This window comes from Ruditapes philippinarum, unplaced genomic scaffold (genome assembly GCF_026571515.1).
Source record: "Ruditapes philippinarum isolate M1 unplaced genomic scaffold, ASM2657151v2 ctg69_1_1_1_1, whole genome shotgun sequence".
Taxonomy (NCBI): Eukaryota; Metazoa; Mollusca; class Bivalvia; order Venerida; family Veneridae; genus Ruditapes; species Ruditapes philippinarum.
The window spans coordinates 227,385-253,773 of NW_026862474.1; the positions used below are offsets into that span (position 1 = coordinate 227,385).

The window sequence follows — 26,389 nt, forward strand, 5'->3', positions numbered from 1 at the left end:
CAATGGCCCTGTAGAAAAGAACTGAGCATTCAGAATTTGCATTGACCCTAAAATCTGACCTTGGACTTTGAAATCTTTCTGATTTGGATTTTCAACTAGTCAACTACCTAAATGTTCCGGTAAACCTATCTTATAAAAACATTGATACTTTGAACCAATCTGAAGCACTTTTAACATTTACAAAAATTAAATTCAACATTAACAAAACAAAAAAACAACAACAACAAAACCTTACAAACTGAATACATACAGTTGATGCAGAAGCCTATATTTCCACAATAAAAGTCTTATATTTTCTTTAACAAAAACCCCATCAAACTCACCCATTTTTATGTAAATGGTTTCACATGACCTAATGAACTCTGTGACAACTATCAAGGGAGGTAACTGGAGACAGATTTTGGGACCACACTATAATGTTTATGAATTAAATAAATTGCAATGAAAGCCTCTTTACACCTGTTTTGTCCAAAAAAAATTAGTATATTCAACATAAGTATCAAATTAACAAAAACAACATTTACTTCTTAATATCTCAGAACAAGAACATTGTATACAGACTGGCAGATACTAAATAATCATGGATATCAGACCTATCTAGAAGAACCATTAGAATTTGAGCATGAACACAAATCATATTTATGGTACACAAACTATTGTTAACTATATTATCATGGGGTAAAAAAGGATTTCAATGGATAATAATTCAGGATTTGGAAATATGACTATATACAGAAAGTTTGGCAAAAATTTACATATATAGAGGATATTGCATGAGTGTAGGTTTAATACTAAATTTATTGAACGAGTTGAATAAAATCATATTATGGGAGCCTTTGGCAAGCATAATATTCTTTTATTTAACGAGTTCAATAGATTTAGTATTGAATCTTCACAAATATAATATTCTATTTATCACATATTCAAAAAGAGAACGGTTTACAGCTAAAATGTCCAGTTTTCATTGACGCACCTATAGTGTAACGCTAACACTAGCACGCTTTAATGCTATATTTATATATGACGCAAATGACATCACCTCAAAGTGTTATTACACTAGTGTAATATCGTTCTTATTACATGGCTTTATTACACTCCTGTGCTGCAGTTTATATGATAAATATATATATTCATTAGGACAGATTGTTCACAGATGTTAACAAATTTTTTTTGGATGTGGATGATGTGAGCTGTACTGTGTATCCATTCTCAAAAAAGATGATGCTTTAAAACAAAGTTAAAGAATACTTGTATATTAACTATCAAAATTTGGTTAAAAACACCCAAAAATTCCCTTCTGATAACCTTCTCTTTACAACAACAAAACAGAACCAAAAATATGTAAAAAAATAACATTCACATATAATGCTAGTATTTTAAACAATCCCTTTACAACACCATAAAAAACAACCTTGACAAAACTTGTAACAATAATACAACTTGTGTTAATGTCTCTGCCTAGCTAGGAAAATTTAAACTATATAACATAATTGCACCATATATGTCACTGAGACAATGAAATGCTTGCTTAAGTTATACAAATATATATATATAATGTTAACCATATATTCATTGTAAATCATATGTCCATTGTACATCATATATCCATTGTACATCATTTATCCACTGTACACCATATAACCATTGTATACCATATATACTCAATGTACACCATATATCCACCATATATCCATTGTACACCATATATCCATTGTACACCATATATACTCAATGTTCACCATATATCCACTGTGCACCATATATACATTGTACACCATATATCCATTGTATACCATACATACTCAATGCACACCATATATCCATTGTACATCATATATCCATTGTACACCATATATCCATTGTATACCATATATCCATTGTACACCATATATCCATTGTATACCATATATCCATTGTACACCATATATACTCAATGTTCACCATATATCCACTGTGCACCATATATACATTGTACACCACATATACATTGTACATCATATATCCATTGTATACCATATATCTATTGTACACCATATATCCATTGTACATCATATATTCACTGTACACCATATATCCATTGTACACCATATACTATATATCTATTGTACACCATATATCCATTGTACACCATGTATTCATTGTACATTATATATCCACTGTCAATCATATATCCACTATACAACTTATATCTACTCTACACCATGTATTCATTGTATACCATAGACTTAATAATAATTAACATGTCATACTTTACACAACAAAAGAGTCAGTAATGCACCAATAATTTCATCCATTGATGGCACTGTTAAAAAAATAAAAACATAACAAGAGAACTACAAATTGTGAAACCAGTTTCACTTTTATATGTCATTTATTGTACAAACAAATTGATCATTATTGTCAGACTGTAAGGATCTGCAGGCTGGCCTGGCTCTATATTGATGGAAAAAGCAGCTGTGCAGGGGTAAAAGGTTAAGACATAACTGTGTATATGACTGTTAACAAGCTACCTGGTTCTCTCTGATGCCAGCAAATCCTCTATCAATCTAATTAGATGATCACCTGAAAAAATAAGGTATTATAAATGAGCCGTGTCACGACAAAACCAACATAATGGGTTTGCGACCAGCATGGATCCAGACCAGTCTGCGCATCCGCGCAGTCTGACAAGGATCCATGCTGTTCGCTTAACGACCCTATAACAAGTAAAGAAACTGATAGCGAACAGCATGGATCCTGATCAGACTGCGCGAAGGCACAGGCTGGTCTGGATCCATGCTGGTTGCAAACCCATTATGTTGGTTTTGTCGTGACGTGGCTCAAATAACTTACATGTATAGACAAACTTTTAATTTTACATTGCTCAAGTAATTTTTTTTTATTTTAATCTAGTGTTGTTTAAAGACAAGCAATTGAGCTATAAGAATAGCTGATCCCCAAAGTTGTTTAGACAAACTTAAAAATGTGACACTGCTATGGAGAAAAGTGATTAAAATCTATCTTAAGACTCAATGACCATGACCCTTTTGACCAGAAACCCCATCCTAAAGATATAGGTCCTAGACGGTACCAACACATCAGATGTCTTAAATACCTGTCAATAAATGAAATTTGCTGAGAAAATAATGAAACAAAGGATCATTGCTACTCTTTGTGTGTGTTGGATTTGAAGAATTAGATTTTACATTCTGCCTATATACTTACTCTCAATACTGAGTGAAGGATCCTCCAGCTTCCTAGCCAACAGATCATCCAGCAATTTTCTAAGCTCTTTAAATATTACACCTGTCTTGGCATAGGCTTTGTACTTGATCCTGTCATCAACAGTTAACAGTTGTTCTGTATGCTGAACATTGATTTCCCCACCAAACAAGAGTAATGGATATGCTGATACAAGAGTTGTGTCCCTTAGATACACTCTGGAAGATTTCACCTACAAACGAATGAATTACAAGACTATTGTACAACGAAACAAATGTGGAAGAAAACATTGAAACTGTCTCTTTTGGGAAATATTTCTTGCTAAATTGATATATCTCCCCTCTACAAAACTGTTTAAATAATCCTATTGAGTATGACCTACACCAAAATAAATAAGCCTACCTTTTCATGGAACACAAGCCATCCATTAGCTTGTAAATTCCTATTAACAGATGATGGGTGAACACTTGCAGGTCCTTGCTGAGTTTCTGTTACACAAACCCTTTGATCGGGGTTTACAGCTGCATCAACAGGAGCCTCATATGTCACTTTGGCTATATTTGGATACAGTCCAGCTGTTAAAACGGCCTTGACCTTTGCTATAGTTCTAGGGTCAAGGTCATCATGAGTTTTATGTTTACTGATATGTAAAACACCATCTATTCCATAGTCTGTGTCCATACTCGGGTCTTTCAGTGGCAGGGAAAATCCAATTGAATGTATCAGTTTCATAAGATCAGACTTTACATTCTGGAAAAAAAAAGAAATACATGTAAGTTCTGGAGGAGGGGAGAATAAAATCAGATTGTCTGATAGGTGAAAATCGTTGACTCATTTTGATTCAGTCTCAAAAAAACTTCTCTCTCAAAAAAAACTTTTCTAAAAGGCAAAAGCAACCACAATAACAAGAACTGTTAAGAAAAAAAAAAAAAAGAAAAAAAAAAAAAACTTGGTTTAGTTCTTGATCAACATAAACCATATTGTAATGGCTATTTTTAAATTTATAATGTTAAAACAAGTGAAAGTCAACTAAATGTCAAGTTTTATAAAGATTAATCTATGTTCCTCATAAAATGTACATTTGGTGGCATGGCCAAGTAGTTAATGTGATGGATTAGTAATCTTATGATCAGCCATATGGGTTTATACCCATCATGGGAAAGACGTTGTTTCCTTGAGGAGTAAGAAACTTTACACTCATTGCTCAGTACTTTAGCAAGAAACTTTACACTCATTGCTCAGTACTTTAGCAACTCTACACTCATTGCTCAGTACTTTAGCAAGAAACTCTACACTCATTGCTCAGTACTTTAGCAACTCTACACTCATTGCTCAGTACTTTAGCAAGAAACTTTACACCCACTGCTCAGTACTTTAGCAAGAAACTATACACTCATTGCTCAGTACTTTAGCAAGAAACTTTACACTCATTGCTCAGTACTTTAGCAAGAAACTTTACACTCATTGCTCAGTACTTTAGCAAGAAACTTTACACTCATTGCTCAGTACTTTAGCAAGAAACTATACACTCATTGCTCAGTACTTTAGCAAGAAACTTTACACTCATTGCTCAGTACTTTAGCAACTCTACACTCATTGCTCAGTACTTTAGCAAGAAACTTTACACTCATTCCTCAGTACTTTAGCAAGAAACTATACACTCATTGCTCAGTACTTTAGCAAGAAACTTTACACTCATTGCTCAGTACTTTAGCAAGAAACTTTACACTCATTCCAAAGTACTTTAGCAAGAAACTATACAATCATTCCTCAGTACTTTAGCAACGTTAAACTCATTGCTCAGTACTTTAGCAAGAAACTTTACACTCATTGCTCAGTACTTTAGCAAGAAACTATACATCCATTGCTCAGTACTTTAGCAAGAAACTTTACACTCATTGCTCAGTACTGGTCGGTTCCAAGTGTCTCTATAACTTTATAGCTTCCTTTACAATCAAACTAAAATAAATTCTGTAAAAACCAAGATACGCATATTATAAAACAATCTCAGTGCATTTGAACTACAAAGGTCAATGATAGCAATATTACAATAAATCATACAATAACTCATTGTTTAAAACAATACAAATGCAATAAGAAAGATTTCACATCTGTGGTACAACTGTCGTCTGCAGAAAAAGCAGGAATAATGTTCCTGCAAAAATAAGTACATGTTCATGTATTTATACAATAGTGGGTGGAGTAATGAGGAACATAGATAATGTAGAGATAATACTATTACCCACATACCTCTATTTCTAGCATGGTGTTTCTCTTCAAGAAGTTTTTATGGCAGTAAGTCATCTCAGCCTGTCTACTATGTGAGCGAGCATGTCTCCAGCCATGATAAGCCTTGTACACTGTCAGATGGTCCGAGGCTGCAAGGGCTATAGACTGTTTGGCAGCGTTTACAGCATCCATTTTACCAAGGGGGACAACAAATGGTGACTTATCTGTCATAGAGGCTGCAATCACTGCCTACATATATAAATATAGTTATTTAGAGTTAGTTTCAAGTTCATTCATTTTAGAATCATAGGGCCTTTTTTCAACCTTTAACTTTTATTTTTTTTTTTCGGTTTTTACCCCTTTTTTTACATTTTTTTCCAACTTACATGGTTAACCCAAATTTAAACCCCCAAAGGTTTTTTTTGTTTAACAAAACAAAAAAATCCCAATTCTAGAAATTTGTTTGGGTTTTAATCCAAAATCCTGATTTGGGGGAAAAAATGACAATTACACCTTTTTTACCTAAATTTAGTCTAAGCTGTTTAAAATGAAAAACTAAAACCCCCTTTTTAAATTTTGGGAACTTAGTAGATTTGGGGTGAATTTTTAATTTGGGAAATTTTAAGGGAATTTGACGCTTTGAGTCTAAAACCCCCCCTTTCCCCAGTTAAAACCCCTTTTTTCCTTTTGGAGCAAGAAACCCCTTTAAAAAAACCCCCCATTGCCTTAAAATATTTAAATTTCCAGAAACTGATTAAAAAAGAGTGTCTTTTAAAATCTAGCTTCACACAAAAAAAACTAATAAAAAATGAATCAAAATACTAAAATTTAAAAACAATAACCAACAAACTGGGGCCCCGGCTGCCCCCAGACTAAATTTTCCCGGGCGGGCCCGGGTTATACTTGTTACATAGGCTTGTTATTATTGTGGCTAAGCTTCAAAGGGATAAATTTCCTTACCACTGGCTCCAGGCAGCCAAACACAGCTGCATACAATAACATTTTCCCTATCCGGACATGAACAGGCAGTGCCGCCAAGTGGTGACCTAAGGGAGTTAACTTTTCCCCTTCAACACATGCCCCAATCATATATAATAGAGACATGGCTCTACTGACAACCTGGGGCTGTGGCGGATCCAGAGCTTGAGATAGGAACACTTCTGGTTTACCATAGTTACATTTCTGAAAAACATTATAGAAGCATAACACCACACTGATTGAAAAGACATATAATGGCCAAAAACAAAATTCTAACTTTTTCCATAATTTCTGACAAATTATTCTTTTTAATGATTGATCTCTTTCACATCGTCGCCAGATTTCTTATGTATTATTATTCATGATTTCAATGAAAAGAATAAAAGTTGTGAAATGCACAAAACGAAGTGGGTCAGGTTTCATTATATTTATTGATGACCTATGTTTCAGCTATTCAATTGCCTTCATCAGGGTATTCATGGTTTCAACTAAATTTCCTTACATTTACAGTAGAAACCCTCAATTAAGACCACCATTGGGACCGGACCAAAGTGGTCTTAATTGCCGGGTGGTCCTAATTGTGAATATTCTTATCGATGCTTACACACTTTTTGACCATGGTCTATTTTAGTCATTTTGTATACTTATAATTAGTCAAAAGATTCTATACAAAATTACTGTCTAACAATATAATAGAATAACATTCCTACAGCTTAAAAACTCTTTCCAAACACGAATGAATTGCTGTCTAAATTCTAGCATAATTGATAGTCAAATTTCATACTACTATGACATGTAAATCATAAGAACAAATCAGGGGCACCAATATACATAGCAAAGATGTAAATTTTGAATAAAACATGACATAATTTCATACAGTTTCTTCTAACAGAAATTTACCAACCATTATATGCAAACAAAGTTCTTCCAAAGGTACTCTTAGAAGTTCTGGGATGGTGAATGGTTTCATGTTGTCATACCTACAAATATACAAAACAACATAAGTCAATGTTAACATCATCTTCCCAGGTTCTGTTAATCTATAGAAACCTGAAGTTTGTCATGTCACTTAAATCATCTTGTTATCACTGAAATTCTTTTTGTCATCTTGTTATCACTTTATATCTTGTTATCACTTTAATTATATGTTATCACTTAAATTATCTTGTTATCACTTAAATTATCTTGTTATCACTTTAATTATATTGTTATCACTTAAATTATATAGTTATTGCTTAAATTATCTTGTTATCACTTAAATTATCTTGTTATCACTTAAATTATCTTGTTATCACACAAAAACTGGCTAAACAAATTAACAAACCATCTAAACCTTTTCAAAACTAGTTTAAATGTCATGATATTCATTTAGAGTAAGCTCATTGGTCAAGTGATAATTTGGGACAGACAGAACTACTCCAGGGGCTGAAAGTTTGATCCACTCACTCAACTTCAACTAAAATTTCTCTTAAGACTTTACCCTTGAACCTTCTAAATATCCTAAAATGACTTGTCTGTCTTTCAATCTGGACAAAACCATTCATCAATTTTAGGGAGATTTTCATAATATGAAACAGTGAGTGAATAGCAAACAGTGTAGAGTATGATAATACAGCACAGATGTGCTAGCTAATCTTGGTCCTGGTCTGCAATTGTTGCATACAATGTAGGTAGATACAGTGGTGGTCAGCAGGCTAAGTGTTTAATTCAGTTCCTGTCAATTGGTGCTTTACACCCATACACCTTTAAAGACCCATTATGCTCGGGAAATGTTTTTGTTTTAAATTTTTTAAAGTTTTTTTTTTTATTTTTGGTGTTCTGTTATAATTTTAAAAAAATCACTTATTTGCCAATTTCCTGGACCATCTTTTGCATCTGTTGCCTCTTAGCAATAAGTACAGTTATAGGGATTAGGTGATTTGTATGGAGGTCAAAATACATTTACATTTTGCTACTTTTATGAAAAATATTTTTCTCATTCTGCACTCCTTTCTTCACATTATTAGCGTCTAACATCCTCTAAAATCATTATTCAGATGTTAAGAAACTCATGATGATTGCCCTTTCTTAAGAAGGCAAGTTTATTTGTTTCTGAGGCAAATTATGTCTTTGGGAACCGACAACTACTTCTAAAACAAAGATTATCTGTATATAAATAATAGGATGACCCACCCACTCTCTCTTTCTCTTGCAGTGAGTCTTTAATACATGTTTCTAGTGTTAAACAGAGCACACATGGAAAAAAAATTTCAAAGAAAAAAAAAAGCAGGAAAATATTATAAATTGTTCTTACATTTGTTTGGTGAACAATCTGAAACAGAAACCATCCCTTACACGTCCAGCTCTTCCTTGTCTTTGTTTGGCATTAGCTTTACTGATAAAAACTTCCTCCAATGCGTTCATCTGGCTTGTCTCTATATACCTGGAAATAATTAAATCACTTCTTTAATGTATCAGAGAACAAAATTATAAAGAGAAATAAGTATGTCTAAAAACAGCTTTTTGTAAACTAGATGAAAAGATTTCTTATATAAAAGAATCTTAAGTTCTTGGTGGGATTAAACCCCACAGCAGTGATAGGCAGGCAATTGGAAATCACCTATCTTAACCTCTGTCTTACATGAGCCATTTAAAATCAGTGGAGAAATGACCATTTGCCTTTCATAAATAATTGTGCTTATAATATTTGACATTCAGGTTTAACATCACTAGATGCTAACAAATATTGAGATTTTATTCTTAAAATCACAGCAAAAATACAAACAAGAGCTGTCACAGGAGACAGCCAAGCTCGACTAATAAAATACTGGACGCAGAAAGGAGGACAAAACTATGAAAGAAAAATCAATTATGTATAATCATGTATTAAGTTATAGTAAAAAAATAACATTTGTTAAAATAAATTCCAAGATCAAGGGAAATAATTCTAAAAATAGTCACGCTAGAGTTATGAACCTTGTCACACAACATGTATGTAATGATAAGAAGTATATATTTGAAGTTTGAAGTAGATACCTTAAAAAGTAACAAAGTTATAATATTTCTTCAAGAAAATCCTAAGTTCAAAGAGAGATAAATCTGTAAATATTACTTCAAGAGTTAATAAACATTGTCACATAAAATATAATTGATTATAAGGAATAAGTATTTGAAGTTTGAAGTAGATACCTTTAAAACTTAAAAAGTTATAGTAAAAAATAACATTTTTCTAGTAAAAAAAATCTAAGTTGATGGGGAGATAATTCTTGCAATTTTGGTGCAAGAGTTATGAACCTTGTCACATAAGATGCGGGTGATGATAAGGTACATTTATTTGAAGTATGAAGTTGATCCCTTTAGAAATAAATAAGTTACAGTATAATATTTTTTAAAGAAAATTCTAAGTTCAAGGGGAGATAAATCTAAAAATATTGGTGCTAAAGTTATGAACCTTGTCACATAAGATGGGGATGATGATAAGGTTCATATATTTGAAGTATGAGGTGGATCCCTTAAGAAATAAAGAAGTAACAGAAAACAAGAGGGCCATGATGGCCCTGAGGTCGCTCACCTGTATATAGGCCCCCCCCCCAACCCCCCCCCCCCCCAACGTTGCAGGGCCAATTTAACCCAAGGGCTTTTATTTGCACAAACTTGGTAGACACCCATAAGAAGATGTTTCATGCTAAACATCTAAGCTCTAGCTCATTGGGCTTTTTAAAAGAAGATTTTTTAAAGTTTTTACTATACACATATAGTTAAAAACAATGACACCCCTGCGGCCGGGCTAGGGCTTTTATTTGAAAAAAACTTTGTAGACACTTACTAGAAGATGTTTCATGCTTAATATCTAAACTCTAGCTATTGGGTTTTTTCAAAGAAGATTTTAAGTTTTTGCTATAACACATATAAAGAAAATCAATGACCCCCGGGGCGGGGCCAATTTTGACCCCAGGTCTTTTATTTGAACAAACTTTGTAGACACTCACTAAAAGATGTTTCATGCTTAATATCTTAACTCTAGCTATTTGGGTTTTTTCAAAGAAGATTTTTTAAGTTTTTGCTATACACATATAAGGAAAATCAATGACCCCCGGGGCGGTGCCAATTTTGACCCCAGGGCTTTTATTTGAACAAACTTGGTAGACACCTATTAGAACATGTTTGATGCTAAATATCTTAGCCATAGCTCTTTGAGTTCTTTAAAAGAAGATTTTTTAAGTTTTTACTATATGCATATAGGGAAAATCAATGACCCCCCGGGGCGGGGCCAATTTTGACCCCAGGGCTTTTATTTGAACAAACTTGGTAGACACTTATTAGAACATGTTTCATGCTAAATATCTTAGCTCTAACTCTTTTGGTTCTTTAAAAGAAGATTTTTTAAGTTTTTACTATATGCATATAGGGAAAATCAATGACCCCTGGGGCGGGGCCAATTTTGACCCCAGGGCTTTTATTTGAACAAACTTGGTAGACACCCATTAGAACATATTTCATGCTAAATATCTTAGCTCTAGCTCTTTGGGTTCTTTAAAAAGAAGATTTTTTAAATTTTTACTATATGCATATAGGGAAAATCAATGACCCCCCGGGGGGGCCAATTTTGACCCTAGGGCTTTTATTTGAACAAACTTGGTAGACACTCACTAGAAGATGTTTCATGCCAAATATCTAAGCTCTAGCTCTTACGGTTTTTTAAAAGAAGATATTTAAAGTTTTTTCTTTCGGTTGCCATGGCAACCAGAGTTCTGCATGGAATTAAATTCTTTGAACAATTTTTAAAGGGGACCACCAAAGGAACATTCCTGTGAAGTTTGGATTAAATTGGCTTAGTGGTTTATGAGGAGATGTCATTTAAAATAAAAGTTTACGGACGGACGACGGACGGACGGACGCCAGACGAAAAGCGATCACAAAAGCTCACCCTGTCACTTTGTGACAGGTGAGCTAAAAATAGTATTTTTTAAGGAAAATTCTAAGTTCAAGGGGAGATAAATCTGAAAATATTGGTGCTAGAGTTATGAACCTTGTCACATAAGATGGGGATGATGATAAGGTACATATATTTGAAGTATGAGGTTGATCCCTTAAGAAATAAAGAAGTAACAGTAAAAAATAGTATTTTTTAAGGAAAATTCTAAGTTCAAGGGGAGATAAATCTGAAAATATTGGTGCTAGAGTTATGAACCTTGTCACATAAGATGTGGTTAATGATAAGGTACATATATTGGAAGTATGAAGTTGATGATAAGGAATATTTGAAGTTTGAAGTTGATACCTTAAAAAGTGACAAAGTTATAGTGAAAAATATTTTACTGCACCAAAACTTTAATCTGAAATCTGGACGCGGACGCCGGGGCGAGTAGGACAGCTCTCCATATACTTCGTATAGTCGAGCTAAAAATCAAAAACTCATTTAAAGAAGTTTTAACTCCCAATATGGATTATATTTGTAACCATCATTCTGAATTATTTTTATTTACCTATTCTCTTTGACCTTTCCGGCATCTATGACAAACACGACATCTGGTATGGTGATACCAGTCTCGGCAATATTTGTAGCGAGAACAATCTTACGAACACCAGTTGGCGGGACAGAGAAGGCCTGCGCCTGCTCCGATGATGATAACACAGAATGTAAGGCTATGACACGATACCTGAAACACAGATGATCATATAATTATAATCATAATAGATATGTTTGTATATGTTTTCACCTGTACCTTGCTAAATTTTGTAAAGGACTTGTCCATTATTATTCTGATGGTTTTGATATAAACATTTCAGTTGCTCATGAAGCTAATTTTGAAAGTTAAGTATTGATAACTTATGTATTACTATGTGTAAAACTCATCTGTATTAATCATAACCAATCAACTTACTTTTTATGGTCTGTAAATTTGCGATCACTATTCAACATCTCGTACAGTTCTGTGATATCAGCCAAACCGGGTAGAAATATCAGCACAGCGCCATGTACATGGTGAAACTGTTCACTCTTCTCTAGATATATTAATGAGTCCTGCAGTTACATATATAAACATGTATATTGTCAGGTTTCATGATATTATTTATTATTTTATCACAAAAACTTCTTTAAATGGTAATATGCCTATATGCCCTTTTATTAGTGGAACACTGCCAATGGTTTCATTATCAATATATGGTATGTTAGAACAGCTCGGCTAACATGAAGAAATTGTTCATTTTTCTTAAGGCATATAAATAAATCCATTAAACATGTTAAGTTATTTATTCATATTGCCAGGCTGAACACAAGCTTGCTTGCAGCAACTGATTCTACCTGTGCTCCAGTGTAGACCAAGATCAGCCGGTATATCTGAGCCATCTGGTTATAGTCTGCACAGTTTGCTATTCAGTCAGTAATTATTTTCAAACTTTCCCTAAAAATGATTAAATGGTTTTGTCCAGATTGGAAGATAGGTAAGTCCATGTTAGTTATTTAGTGTGGTTAGGGTCATAAATGCTATGAAATTATCAAAGTAGAACCACCAACCTGCCATAAGCTATCTAGATAGCTTCCTCATATGAAAGCATTACAAGTCCCTGTTGGGATTCCAACCCACAGCTATGAGGGGCAAGTGATTTGAAGTCAGTGACCATAACCACTCAGGTGAAGATGTCCAAAGACAATTTGAGTGTCATGTTGCCATGGTAACACAATTGAAATATACAAACCACAATAAGATCCAGGTTAATTCTCTTCATATTCATCCTGGTGATTGTATTCCTTGTCTTTAAACAGTATTTATCAGCTGACAAGTTTGTCTACAAAATATAAAAACAATTATTAAAGGGACTCCACTGTGTTTTGATATTTTACATGAAAATACTTTTAAGTTTTTAGATATGTGTGCAGTATTTAATCAAGGGTTGGTCCAATAATTTGTAAGCAAAATATCACAACATTTGCTCACTCTTATTTAACAGAATAACAATTTTTATTTTTTAACATTACCCAAAAATATATAGCATTTAAAAACCTTGCAACTTGCTTATTTAAATATTGCACAAAATATCAATTTTCAATTTCAATTCTTTTGTACATTTTCCATTTTAAATGCACCAGTGTCAACTTTTTGGTCTACAGTGGAGATCCTCTAATTAAAATTGTTGCCGAATGTAACTTTTACCATCAGCAAAGTGCTTGGATAGTTGGAAAAGGGAATAAACTTCATGGACATAAAAGACATATAAAAACAAAATTTGCAACTCACCCAAGAAAGACAATTTTTACAGGTAAAAGTATCAAAAGATTTTAAATGCTCAAATTACAGTTCAAAGCAGGCAAACATAAACTTTGATAATGAGTTCAATTTACCATGGGATAAATACAAATAATTTATCAAAATTTAATAAACAGGGAACCCTTTTTAAAGAACAAATGATGTGCCTCCTTATTTCACATTTCTTTTTCAAAGAAGTGGTTTTGAGCAAAGAACAAGGTTCACTAACAGGTTATTTTAGACCTGTATTTTAACAAAAACAAAACAATTATATTAAAAAATATATATATACAAGTTTCACAATAAAATGGCTTTAATTTATAAATAATGGTTTTGAGCAAATTTTTTAAAAGATGTATGTTTTTGTATGTTTATGATAATCACCTATTCAATACATAATTATAAGATCTTGCTAAGTTCCGCTAAAAATAATAGCATTAACATTTTTAAAGATAGTCAAATAAATATACTGAAAACTTGTTAGAAGTATTTTGATTACCTACCTGATCTATGGTAGATAAATCATCTTTTGTCCAGAATACATCACCTTGGCTCTGATTACCCCCCTTTTCTGTTATATTTACAGTTGCACTCTCTTCCTAAAAAACAAACATTTGCCAGGTTTTTTTTAGCCTTTTTTAAGGAATTCTCTTTACAATTTTTGGGTGATTTTGTTTATTGAATCTATGGTAATTTTCATGACTTAACTTGGCAATTTTTGTTAAAATAAAATATTTCATTGATTAATTTTTGGAAATTTTTCATTTTCATGTTAAACTAGTTAATCTTTGTATAAACGTGTAATTTTCATAAATAAAATTGGGAAAATTGCAAGTTAAAATGATATAGTAAAAGGCTATAATCTAATAATTTAAAAAGTAAAACAATAAAACAATATTACATGCATTTAGTAGTTGAACAATAAATATGAAGGCTGTAAATAGAATACAACAGAAATATAATAATTACATGTTTAATTTTCCTTGACCAATCAAAATACTTTTAAAATTTAATAGTGCTCATTTTTGGCAGAGTTTTCTTTAACGCTTACAATTTTAATAATTGTGTAACCCATATTTTTTTCAAAGAATTAGGCAATGAAATTTCACAAAATTAAAAATATTTCAAGGCCAAACCTGTACAAGTTGTGATTGTTTGAGAGAATACGGAGAATCCTCGTCTATCACATGTCCGGTCATCTCTACAACATCTTCTACATGAAATACCTGAAATATAAAATAACCTGTATATATCAGTCAGATACGGAGATTCCTCGTCTATCACATGTCCCGTCATCTCTACAATATCTTCTACATGAAACACCTGAAATATAAAATAACCTGTATATATCAGTCAGATACGGAGAATCCTCTTTAAAATACTGCACGTTTGTAACATGGCTTTTCATTGGATAATCATGATGTTTATATAACTTTATATACACGGCTGCTGTTGATTCATGAAGAAATCTTACTTTTTCCTATAAAAAAATGATGCTCCCTGTATTATAAATTCGTTATAAAGATTGTTGACAGGTTATATGACTGTTTATAAATGGCTGTTTGCAATATAACCCTCGCCTAGCGGCTCGGGTCATATTTACAAATAGTCATTTATATAGGGCCATATAACCTGTCAACAATCTTTATAACTAATAATATACACTGCTGCTTTGAAATTATGAAGTCATTTCATGTTTTCCTCTAAAAAAGGAAGTTTGCTGTATTATGAATTCATCGTAAAGATTCTTGGAAGGTTATATGGCTGTATATTAACAGTTGTTTGCAATATAGTGACTCAGGTTATATATACAAACAACCATTTATATAGGGCCATATAACCTGTCAAATAGTCTTTATAACTTATAATTTATTGAATGTCACAACAACACTGTTATTGTCATTTGGAGATTCTCCAGCGATACTGTAGAAAAAGAACATCCAGTGCCGTTCTATACATTACTTCAGACAAAAGCAGGCACAAGAATAGAACCATCAACCACCATAATAGCCGGCTAGAATAACTTCCAGCTGTAAAATAATTCAAAGTCTTTGGCAATATTTAAAACCAACAGACGTGTCCCATAAATAATTCAAAGTTAACAACAAATTGGGTCCATATCTTTATAACTCAATGAAGCTCAACACACTTTTTTATTGGTGTTGAGGGGGAAGAGTTTGATACCATGTCCCATCACCACTGTCAATGTGCGTATTTATTATAAGACCATTTTCCAGCACAACTGGTAAAAGGACCAAAAAAAACAACATTTCACATGAAAGAAATCAAAGTCCCTGTTGAGATTCAAACCCAAACAAGGTGAAGGGCAAGCGGTTTGAAGTCAAAGACCTTAACCACTCGGCCATGGACACCCTGTGTCTCTTAATAATCAGAAATACTTTTCCAAGAAAATTAAATTAAATTCGCTAATTGGTGAGAGAGAAAACTTGAGATCAAACTTTTGTGTCTTTTCTCCTAATAATCAGAAATACAGATAGTAATCTTAACGTACCTCTACAGGAAATGTGCGACCAGGAATGTTAATGACTGGACAGTGACTAAAGTAGGCGGAAAACTTATCAGCATCTAATGTAGCACTCATCAATATCACCTTCAGATCCGACCTCTGTTTGAGCAATTGTTGTAGAATTATCAGCAGGAAGTCAGACTGTACACTACGCTCATGTACCTAACAATAGAATTGCTATCATTTATAAAACAATATGATTTGTCCATGATATTTATTAGTGGGCCTCATTATGTTTTGTAACAATAAATTATCAATTATTTATATCTATTTATTTTTACTTCACAACATAAGCCACTTAAGAACAAAATCAGATTTTTTTTTTTTTTTTTTTGGTAAATTACCCAAGACACACTTTTTATTCTTTTTCACAAAGAAACTTTCATTTTGATAGTACATGAAGATAATTTTTTTTTTTTAACATTGCAGCAACACAAGTCAATGGCAACTTTCTAGCTTTACTGGTAGAGTAAGACCTCAGGTGCCTCTCTACACAATCAGGCACCCCGAGTAGAAACCACTAAAGTTCTGTAATCTAGCTGGACAACTTCCTAACTTGAAAGAATTCAAAGATCCTCTCGGAATTCCTGTAGGGATTCTAACCCATAGCAGTGAGGAGTAAGTAAGTTTAAAGTCAATGACCATAACCACTCTGCCACAGACACACCATTAACTCCTTCATATTGAAACTTTAATTCTTTCTATATTCCTTAAAGTAAGCTGACTGGAAAAGTAATTCTAGCCTCAGTTGCCTTGATCAAATTGACCAGAAACCCCACCCATAAAAGTTAACAACATAATGCATATATCAGACTATAAGTTAAGTTGCTATAAGAAACAGTAAAATGAGGGACATTGTGAATGGAAGTGGCATAAAACTTGTACAATTATCAAAAGAGAAAGTGTAAGAATACCTCATCAACAATGATATGTGTAACATGCTGTAGTTTAGAATCTAGTTGTAGTTTCCTGAGTAATACGCCAGTCGTGCAGTATGTAAGGCAAGTGTTTGGACCAAGCTTGGATTCGAACCTGATCTGGTAACCACACAACGATTCAGGACTACCTGTAATAAAATATGATACATTGTATATTATCAACAACCTCTTTATGACTGTCAAGACAAAACTTTACAGCAGCCCGACACCAGAGTTACGTTGGTTTTTTTTTTTTTTTTTTTATGAAAATTTAAAAATTGTTAAATTTTGCAAAAATGTTGCCCTACCATAAAAAATACAGTGATTAAACACTGCTTTCAAAGAAATAAGCTATAATATGTTAGAATATGCAAAAAATACCTTTACTCTATCACAAACAGGGTAAAAAACCAAGTGATGAAATTAATGCATCAACATTCAAAAGAAAAGTAATCTGGTCAAATAGCCAATAGATAGAATACAACATTAGGTTGAAAAATATTTTATGGACAAGAAACGCAGGACAAATAACCATCTTGAAGGGTGGCACTGAAGATGTAAGTCAATAGTGGACTAACACCATCTAAATGTTAATATTTTCCTTGACAATATGAACAGGAAAAAGCTTACACTGGCCGGCACATAGATTGAGAGGTTAATTGCTGGGAAAACTCCAAAGATATTTAAGAAGGGGGTAAAAGCTATGCAAAGGCTGTACAGACATCAACTTCAATATAACAATTATTATAATAATAGACTGGGAAAGTTATTTTTTAGGGGAAGGTCAGTGGTATTTATTGCCTTTAGAGGCATCTTAGGTCTTTATCCACCAGACTGAGTGACACTGGAATGTTGCCATATGACTTTTACTGTGTTGTGTGATTACAAAACAAACCAAAAAAGGGACATTCATATATTCTAGATCTAGACATGGTTTACTATATGGTTAATTAGTTTTTTTGTTGTTGTTTTTTTTTAACAGGACACCAATGTTATGTCATGGGTTTATGAACGACATAAATATATATGTGCTCTAACTACGTTTATTATCTAAACTATTATTATATGATACAATGTGTTTACATATCAGTGTCCGCGATGGTACTATCTTAAGATCTAGGGGGAACTCTCTATTATAAAGGAGCTGTACGCACCTAGAGTATATGTTACAGTTTACTCATCATGCTACATCTTCCATCTTTTACAAAATTTAGCGTTATATTTAAACATAATTTTATCATATAAGTATAACCGCATAGATTATTTGAATAACGCTTAAAATAAATTCAGGGAAGAAAAAGACTTTATATTAGATGATGATTACAGTAACATAATAGTTTTAATAAATGTTCATTATCATGCAAGTCGTTTAACCCAACAATGTACTAAACATGATTAATACTGTAAAATTTCTTCATTACAAACAATCACTGTCTATTTACAAGCATGTTTACAGCACGTGGCTTCACCTTTCATGGCCCCGGCCCCAGTGAACAAAAATTTAGCATTAAACCGGAAAAATTTTAAAACCACAGGCCCGTTTAAATTCTATCGGTTTCGCTCTGGGCCCTACGTTAATCTTCTTCATTAACACATTTTAAGGCCAGAATTCAAAACACCTGGTGTCAATAAAGGGCAAATTTTTTAGATTTTTAAAAAAATCCTTTACGATTTCCGCGATATTGTTGTCCGTTTTCTGTTTCAACAATATAGACCTATCGCCCGTATTTTTTTTTACAAACCCGCGGGGAAATTTCCCGGGCTTTCTAGAACCCCTTTGAATTCTAGCGGAACTCCAACATTTAAAGGGGGACAGAGGGTTTGCATTTTTATCATATAATCAGATTGACCTTGGGTTCTGCGATTTTTGTTTAAAAACAAACCCGGCCGGGACCCTTTTGGTTTTAAGGTTTTTCCCTTACCCTGGAAAATAGAAAAATTGTCGTAAATTTGGGTAACTGCCCCTGGATAAATTTTCCCCTTTTTAAAACAGCGAGAGGATAGAACAAAAATTTTTAAAAAAAACCCCTTTTTCGGATTTTAGAAATTTTCATCTTTTTTCCTTTTAAGTATTTCGTTTCCCAAATTTTAAACTTTCCCCCCTCAGCCAAAAACCAAATTTTTTTTTGGGTTAAAGATATGGACTACATTTTACCCTGTACAAAATCCCCCTACCTTTAAAAAATCCTCAAATTCTTTACTTAGAAAAAACATGGAAACCCCCCCCAGTTGGGCTATTTTTTTCACATATCCCCAAGTGGAATTTATATCTTTCATTGGGAAATAACAGTTTTAAAAATTTTTAGTTCGAAATTCATGAACATGGGGGCCTAGAATAGTAATTTGGACATGACCCTTTAAAAAATTTTTTCATTAAGTGAGAACAAGTCACCCCCCTGCCCCAAATTTAACCCGGGGAAACTGGGATTTCAAGCTGATTAAAAGGGTCCTTCGTTTTCGAGACCTGTTTTCCAGACCCAAATTTTGACATTTAAAATTTCCCAAATTTTAAAAATTTTTAAACATTTGAAATTCCCCCCAAAACCCTTTTTTGACCTTGTTTTTAAAAAGGCATTTTTTGGGCCCCCCAGATGACTGGAATGCAGCACCCCTTTAACATTTTTAGATCTAGTACCTGGGTACGATTTTTTTCCCCCCCCATTTTTTAAAAAAATTTAAACCCCAGAAACTCATCCCCATAGTTCCAAAACCGGCAAAACTGATGACAAAGCCTTTTTACTTAGGGCCCCCAAACTTTATTTTTGGTTTTTTAATGTACATAATTGTTTTATCTTGTTTGGGGGTTGTTTAAATTTATTTCCCCAAGTTTTTTTATCGACACCCGGGGGAAAAATAAAATTAAACCCCTGCAAACGGTGCCTTCCCAATACCCTCCAAAAAGTTCTGGGGTTGGTTCCGGAAATGGCGTTTTCTGCTTAATTTCCATCTGCTAATGGGATTTTTCTTACCGGACATGTGACGAAACTGAAACCTATATGGATTAATTTTCAAGGACTAAACGCTGCAACCTAGCAGGTATTGAATGCGTAGGCTTTTTCAGCAATCCCTGTTAATAGGGAGATGGTCATTTTCTACAATGACATCACGGCCATAGCAGTACTGATGAAAAATTTTCGTAAATCAAAGACAATAGATAATTAATTCTTTTATAAAATTTGACCCATATTTCTCTGTGATTCCAGTTTAAGCTACGGGACGCAAATGCTATGGACGTTTTTCTTGAAAGGATTACTGCCCCTAAAGATTTTGGAAAGAAGAAATCAACCTTTCAAAGTCAAAAAAAAAAGTTTGGGTTATAATAAGCTAAAAAATGTGTCCCTTTCAAAATGACTTTTTCATTTTTCCCCAAAAGGGAAAACCAAATTTTTAAAAGGCCCTTTTGCCACCGGTAATTAGTGTCCTAAAGCCCCCTAAAACCCCTCATTTGGAGGGGAATCTCTGAAAAAATTTTTTCCCCGGGGGACATAACGACTGAGTAAAACCAAAGCCTAAAACCCCCCTGAAATTTACTTTTTGAAAGTGGGTTGTCTATATCCCCCTTAATTGGCCTCAATTTTTGGCCCGGGGTCGGGCCCCTTTTTGCCTTCTGCAATTTTAAAACGTGAACCCAAAATTAAAATAATCCGGGAGACCCCCACTTCCAAAATTTCTGGAATTGAAACGGAAAGCCTTTTTTCAAAGCACGTTCAAGGAAAAAGCTACTAAATTTCGGTCCATGGGCTTTCCCTCGTGGGAAACCCCCCTACACAAATATCCCTCAACAATTTTAGCTACCCCCCTTTGAACCTATCAGTGCCTCCCTTCCCAAAGGGGCCCCCCCCAACCCAAAAAAACACCCCTTTTTTTCGTTTAAAACCGTTTTGGGCACGAAAGATACCTGAAAGACCCCCAATGGGGCTTTAAATGCCCGTCAAAAAAGACGACTCTTCAATAAATTTGTATTACCAGTAAGCCCCCTAGTAAATCCAATTTTGTGAAATTTCTTGCCCTTTCCAAACTTAAAAGGAATACCCTCATCAATGTTTTTGAGCGGGTAGGGGTAAAGCTTTAATTTTTCAAATATTTTAAAGCGAACGGAGGGTCTAAACAAAACGTTATCGCCAAATTTCCTTTTTTTAAATAACAACCCCAAATTTTTACCCCCCATTTTTTGGGTGTTTAAATCTTTAGGCCCAAATTACTCCCCCTTTTTTTCCCCTTTTTTTAAGTTCCTGTTTCACTTTATCTTGAAAAACCAAAATGGAAAACCTCCCGGGGAGGCCAAAGAACAACGGGTAGCATTTGGGGCAACCCTAAAGTTAAAATTCCCCCGGGGTTAAAACCCCCTATGCCATCAAAAACCTGAAACCCTTTTAACCCTCAAAAGGGGCTTTTTTAAAAAGAAATGCCCTCTTTCTATATTATAATCATTTTGTACAGGAAAAGAGCGAATTTTATGAGCCCCTTTTAAAACCCAAAACACGACTCGCAAACCTAATAAATGGGGGAAATTTTTGGGCTACGACATAAACGTAAAATTTTTTGCCCTTTACCTGGAAAAAAGCATGAGAACAAGGGGAGGATTTTATTTGCCCTTTTTCTAGCAAAAAGGGGAAATTCCCCTTTAGGGGGTTTAATTTAGATGTGGCCCCCTTTTTAATTGGGCCCTTTATTCCCCCAAAAACCTTTAAAGGTAGATAAAAGGGCCCCAAAATTTTTTTCCCGAGAGTTTAACCCATCCAAAGCTAAACCAAATTTTAAAAAAATACAAAGGAAAACCAGTTAATAGCATTTTTTTAGGCTTAATGGGCCTTTTTAAAATTTAGAAAAAAAAGTTTTTTTGTTATTTAAAACTAAATTTATGCAACGGGATACTTTAATTTTATGCATAAAAACAAAAATTTATTAACTTGTCAAAAAATTAAAAACAATTTTTTTATTTTTTAAACTTTTCAAAAAAAAAAACGAAAATAATTAAAAACGATAGAATCACCATTCAGTTATTAGCAAGTTTTTCTACAAAGGGAAAAAATTTTAACTTGTCATAAAACCCCAAATTTGGGGAAAATGATGTAACCCTAATTATTCTTTTTCCCTTTTAAATCAAAGCTGTGAAAAAAAATGTAGCATTTTTTCTGGTAATATGTGTGAAAAAATATAGTAGTAAGAAATAGCTTTTATATTGGTATAAAAAATTTGATTTTTTTTCCGGGTTTAAAATTTTAAATTAAATTTTAAAAAAAAAACTGGTTGATTTAAGAAGTAAAATGGGAAAAAAAGCACCATTTTGGGGAGTTTTAAAGCCAGGTGTATTTTAAAAATTTACATTTTAAACTTCATTAAATTAATTTAAGGGCACAGTTTAATTTTTGACCAAAAATATATCTTAAACAATACACCCTTTTTGGATTAAAGAAAAATAATTCATGGTACAAAAGGAATATCAGTATTGGGGTTTTTGTTTTTTTTGTTTTTTTATTTTGTCTATGCCAACTTTCGTTTTTACTGGTGGATGCATTTGTTTTTAAAAAAAAAAGAACATTGCTGAAAACATACACAAAAACTAATTTGGAAGAAAATATTCATGACAGAAAAAAAAGGCGATAATATTTTAAGTTTTCCCAAAAAACTATAAGGGACAAAAAATAAAAAAGATTTCTGGAAGAATTTCAATTATTTTATGCACTGCGAAGATAGTTGAAATAATAAAACATTTTATGTGGAACAGTGCATCAAATTTTCCAATAAAAATACTCGCAGACTTTGAAACATCTTGACATAGCTTTTGATAAATTCATGACATGAACAAAATCATCCCCAAAGGGAAACGAGTGCGTTTTTTAACAAATTGTAAAGAAATCATTAAATATTCATCACACAAAAGGGAAACATTCTTGAAAATTTTCTTTGCGGTTTTAAAAATTAATAGTTTTTGTCTTTTCCCGAGAAAAACAAGATATGGATTTTCCCCGAACACATTAAAATGAATAAATTATTTTCAAGGTTTAAATTTGCAAAGCTTAAGGTTAAAATTTTTTAATATGATCCCACACATTGTAAAAAGCAGTGTCGAAAAGTATAATTGATTGCTGATTTTTTCAATTGCGTGTAGAAAATGGGTCAAATATCATATAGTCAAATAAGATGTGTAAAACAGTAAACAAAATGTTTTCCCAAATATTGATAGTAAAAAATAAATTAATTTTACTACATTTATTTATATATTCATTTATTAAACGAAAAATTAATTTTTAGGGATTTTTTGCATATACAACAATTGACCCTTTTTTCCTTCAGGGTTTTTTGAACTTATTTTTTTTGCTGTAAATTTTTTAAAACTTTAAAAGTGTCTTTATAATGGGCATATTTTTGCTTTCTTTGGTTGCGAAATAAGTCTGTGCGACTATAATTTGAATGATCAAAATTCAATGTATCTAAAACCTTTCAGTGTAAACATGAGGGGACCTTCCCATAAAAAGAGGGGTTCCCCCCCAGAATGAGAGAAGCAGTTACTTTCAGTAATTTTGAATAATTCAAACAGAAAAAATAATAATAAGGTTATTTCCCCCAAAAAAAAAAAAGACTTGTATGACAAACCAAAAAAGTGGTTTGCGACCACATGGGTCCCGATGATCAGGGTCCTGCTGTTCACACAGGTTTTTCATTTGTAATTGGGTTTTTGGGAACAACAGCATGGGTCCTATCAATACGTGGGTGCACAGGGGGTCGGACCCTTGGGGCGCAACCCCTTATTTGGTTTTTTTATACACGGCTCAAAAAGTACATAAAACATTTTTTTTTTAAGTTTGTTAATTTTTACGCCATACATTGTAAAATGTACTGTAAAAACTATGGCATATATAATGGTTTGGCCAAACAAAATTTCAATTGAATTTCCTACAAAGTTGCTCCCCACCTATTTTTGGTTTTTCCCTTTCCGCTCACTTTGGTGGCCAGACTAATTGCGATTACGTCTAGGTTGTGTAACACAATTTACATTTTTACTCCATAGTCAGGCAATCCTGAAATATTTGTTAATATACAAAATGTAAGAAATTTTTATAACTATATTAAACTAAAAAATAATCAATAAAACATTGGAATAAAATACTTTCCCCAAAAAACTAATTTAATATTTAAAATCCTTTTATGAAAACCCTAAAAAATCTTGCTTAATTTTTTATATTCCATGGATTTCAGCATTTATGTTTTAAATGTCCCAAAATTAAAAAAAAAAAAACTATAAAAAAATATAAGAAAAAAGATTTTTAGCTTTAACTTCTTTTTAAAATCTAAGCTGATTCCCTAAATTTTTCCCCCGAATGGTGGGGAATTTCAATATGGAAAATGGATAGAAACCTGAGGCTTTTTTTTCTTCTTTTAGGAGACCAACAACCCAAATGTTACCATAAACTTTATTATAGCTTCTTTTAGGGATGAACACAAAAAAATGTTATCAATAAACCTTTTATTAGCTAGCTTTTTCGGCATGACAAGACAAAATTTTTACCCATAAACCTTCTATTAGCTACTTCTTTTTACATGAACACAACCAATGTTATCATAAACCTTCTATTAGCAGCTTTTTTCAGGCATGACCAGGACAACCCAATGTTACCATAAACCTCATTAGCTAGCTTCTTTTTAGGCATGAACAGACAAAACAAAGTGTTACATAAACCTTCTATTAGCTAAACTTCTTTCACATGAACAGGGAACCCAAATGTTATCATAAACCTTTATTTGCTAGCTTTTTTAGGGATGAACAGGGAACCAAATGTTTCATAAACTTTATTAGCTAGCTGATATATCCTTTCAAAAAAAAAAAAGACCCTTAACATGGCCCTCCCCCCCTAAGGTTTTGGCTATTTTAAAAAAGATTTATTGTAGTAGACAGAATTAATTCCATTTTAAGAGGTTTTTTTGGTAAAAGAAAATGATGACTATAGGATTACAGATTTAAACCTTTAATACTGATGGCTGAAAAAAAAAAAGGGGAATTTCTGAAAAATAATGCAGGGGGGTTATCTTTTTGTGTCTGATCCTCCTCAGAAAATCTATCCACCTAAGAATTTCAAGTTCAACCCCAAAACTTTTTGGAAAAAAAATTTAATTTTAAAAATTAAGTATGAAAAGAAAAAAGGGGAATAACTCAAAAATTATAAAGGGAGGTTTTCATTCTTTGCAGTCCCCTCCCGGTGGATTATGCACCTAGAATTTTATTTTGAATCTCAAAGGGTTTTGAGTTATTTTGGGCAAAAAATTTAATTTGAAAAAAAACAAAGGGCAAAAACCAAAATAATTTCAAGGTAGAGTTATCATTCTGCACTGCACAGAAAGCCTATTGGAAACATTTTCTTACAGAAACGGCTACTTTCTCCTATAATGAAAACTTTTCTTAAAATGAAGATGTTGTTTATTTGTTTGTTTCTTTTACCCCTTTTCCCAACAGTATTTCAGTCATATAGGCGGGTAGTTTCCTAACCATCGTTCCTTGAGAGTTACACCAGTACTAGACTACCTTCCTCTGCGCTAAACTACCAAAGCATCTCCCGGGGATCGAACCCACGCCAGAGAGGTAACTGGATTAGAAGTCATCGACTCTAACCCCTCGACCATGGAGGCGGTTTTGTTAAATGAAGATATTGCATGTTCCAGGTTACAGTCTAACCATTAGGTGACTTTTAGATACCTGTACATATTTTTACCTCAAGGATAAAATGTGGAATCTGTTTTACTTCTTTGCCACTATTCCTGTCTCCCCGGCAACCAATACAACATGTATGTTTCTGTAGAACTTCCTGGATGGAATGTTTATGTTGGCCTATACTGGGAGCTGTTCACGTGTTTTCAGTAAATCTTTATACATTGATGAGTTTTTGATTGGGCTGTGTATATCTCCTTCAGGCGATGTGTTGATTGTGAACTTCTTACTTGGGAAGGTTTGCTAGTTTTGTGGTGTACTTGAAGTTGCCTAAAATTTTCGATGAGAGAATCATACAAAGTTGAAGAAAATCTTTTTTACTTTCTTATTTAGCATTGAAAAATGTTCATTTCGGACCAAAATCTTTTTCAAACTTTTAACAGAGGGTACATTTTTAAGGTTTATTCATTGATCATGTTAAACGGTTTTTTGGCAATCAGTGTCTTCATCTTGGGATTGCCAAACTTAAATTTATCTAATGAAATGTTTATTTTTCCCCCGGGCCCCTTATACTTTGTATAAAAAAACAGCGTTATGCTCCAACTCTTAATCAAGTTGCATGAGAGTATCTGTATAACAAAAAGGATTTTCTTTCTGCCAGGTT

General features: G+C 33.0%; 1 protein-coding gene across 1 annotated transcript in view; it reads right to left on the reverse strand.

Annotated features, from left to right (window-relative positions):
• Window positions 1-1,686: 1,686 nt before the first annotated feature.
• The window catches only part of LOC132719193 (ATP-dependent RNA helicase dhx29-like), a 40,952-nt gene continuing 16,249 nt past the window's right edge, over window positions 1,687-26,389 (reverse strand). Inside the window, exons 14-28 of the mRNA XM_060702946.1 lie at window positions 25,774-25,882; window positions 17,079-17,278; window positions 16,150-16,326; window positions 14,774-14,863; window positions 14,141-14,236; window positions 13,090-13,179; window positions 12,273-12,412; window positions 11,874-12,047; window positions 8,702-8,830; window positions 7,313-7,388; window positions 6,391-6,612; window positions 5,452-5,679; window positions 3,604-3,951; window positions 3,205-3,433; window positions 1,687-2,562 (exon numbers count right to left, since the gene is read on the reverse strand). Coding sequence (XP_060558929.1) covers window positions 2,507-2,562; window positions 3,205-3,433; window positions 3,604-3,951; window positions 5,452-5,679; window positions 6,391-6,612; window positions 7,313-7,388; window positions 8,702-8,830; window positions 11,874-12,047; window positions 12,273-12,412; window positions 13,090-13,179; window positions 14,141-14,236; window positions 14,774-14,863; window positions 16,150-16,326; window positions 17,079-17,278; window positions 25,774-25,882 — 2,364 coding nt within the window. The 3' untranslated portion in view covers window positions 1,687-2,506. The remainder of the gene's footprint in view (window positions 2,563-3,204; window positions 3,434-3,603; window positions 3,952-5,451; window positions 5,680-6,390; window positions 6,613-7,312; window positions 7,389-8,701; window positions 8,831-11,873; window positions 12,048-12,272; window positions 12,413-13,089; window positions 13,180-14,140; window positions 14,237-14,773; window positions 14,864-16,149; window positions 16,327-17,078; window positions 17,279-25,773; window positions 25,883-26,389) is intronic.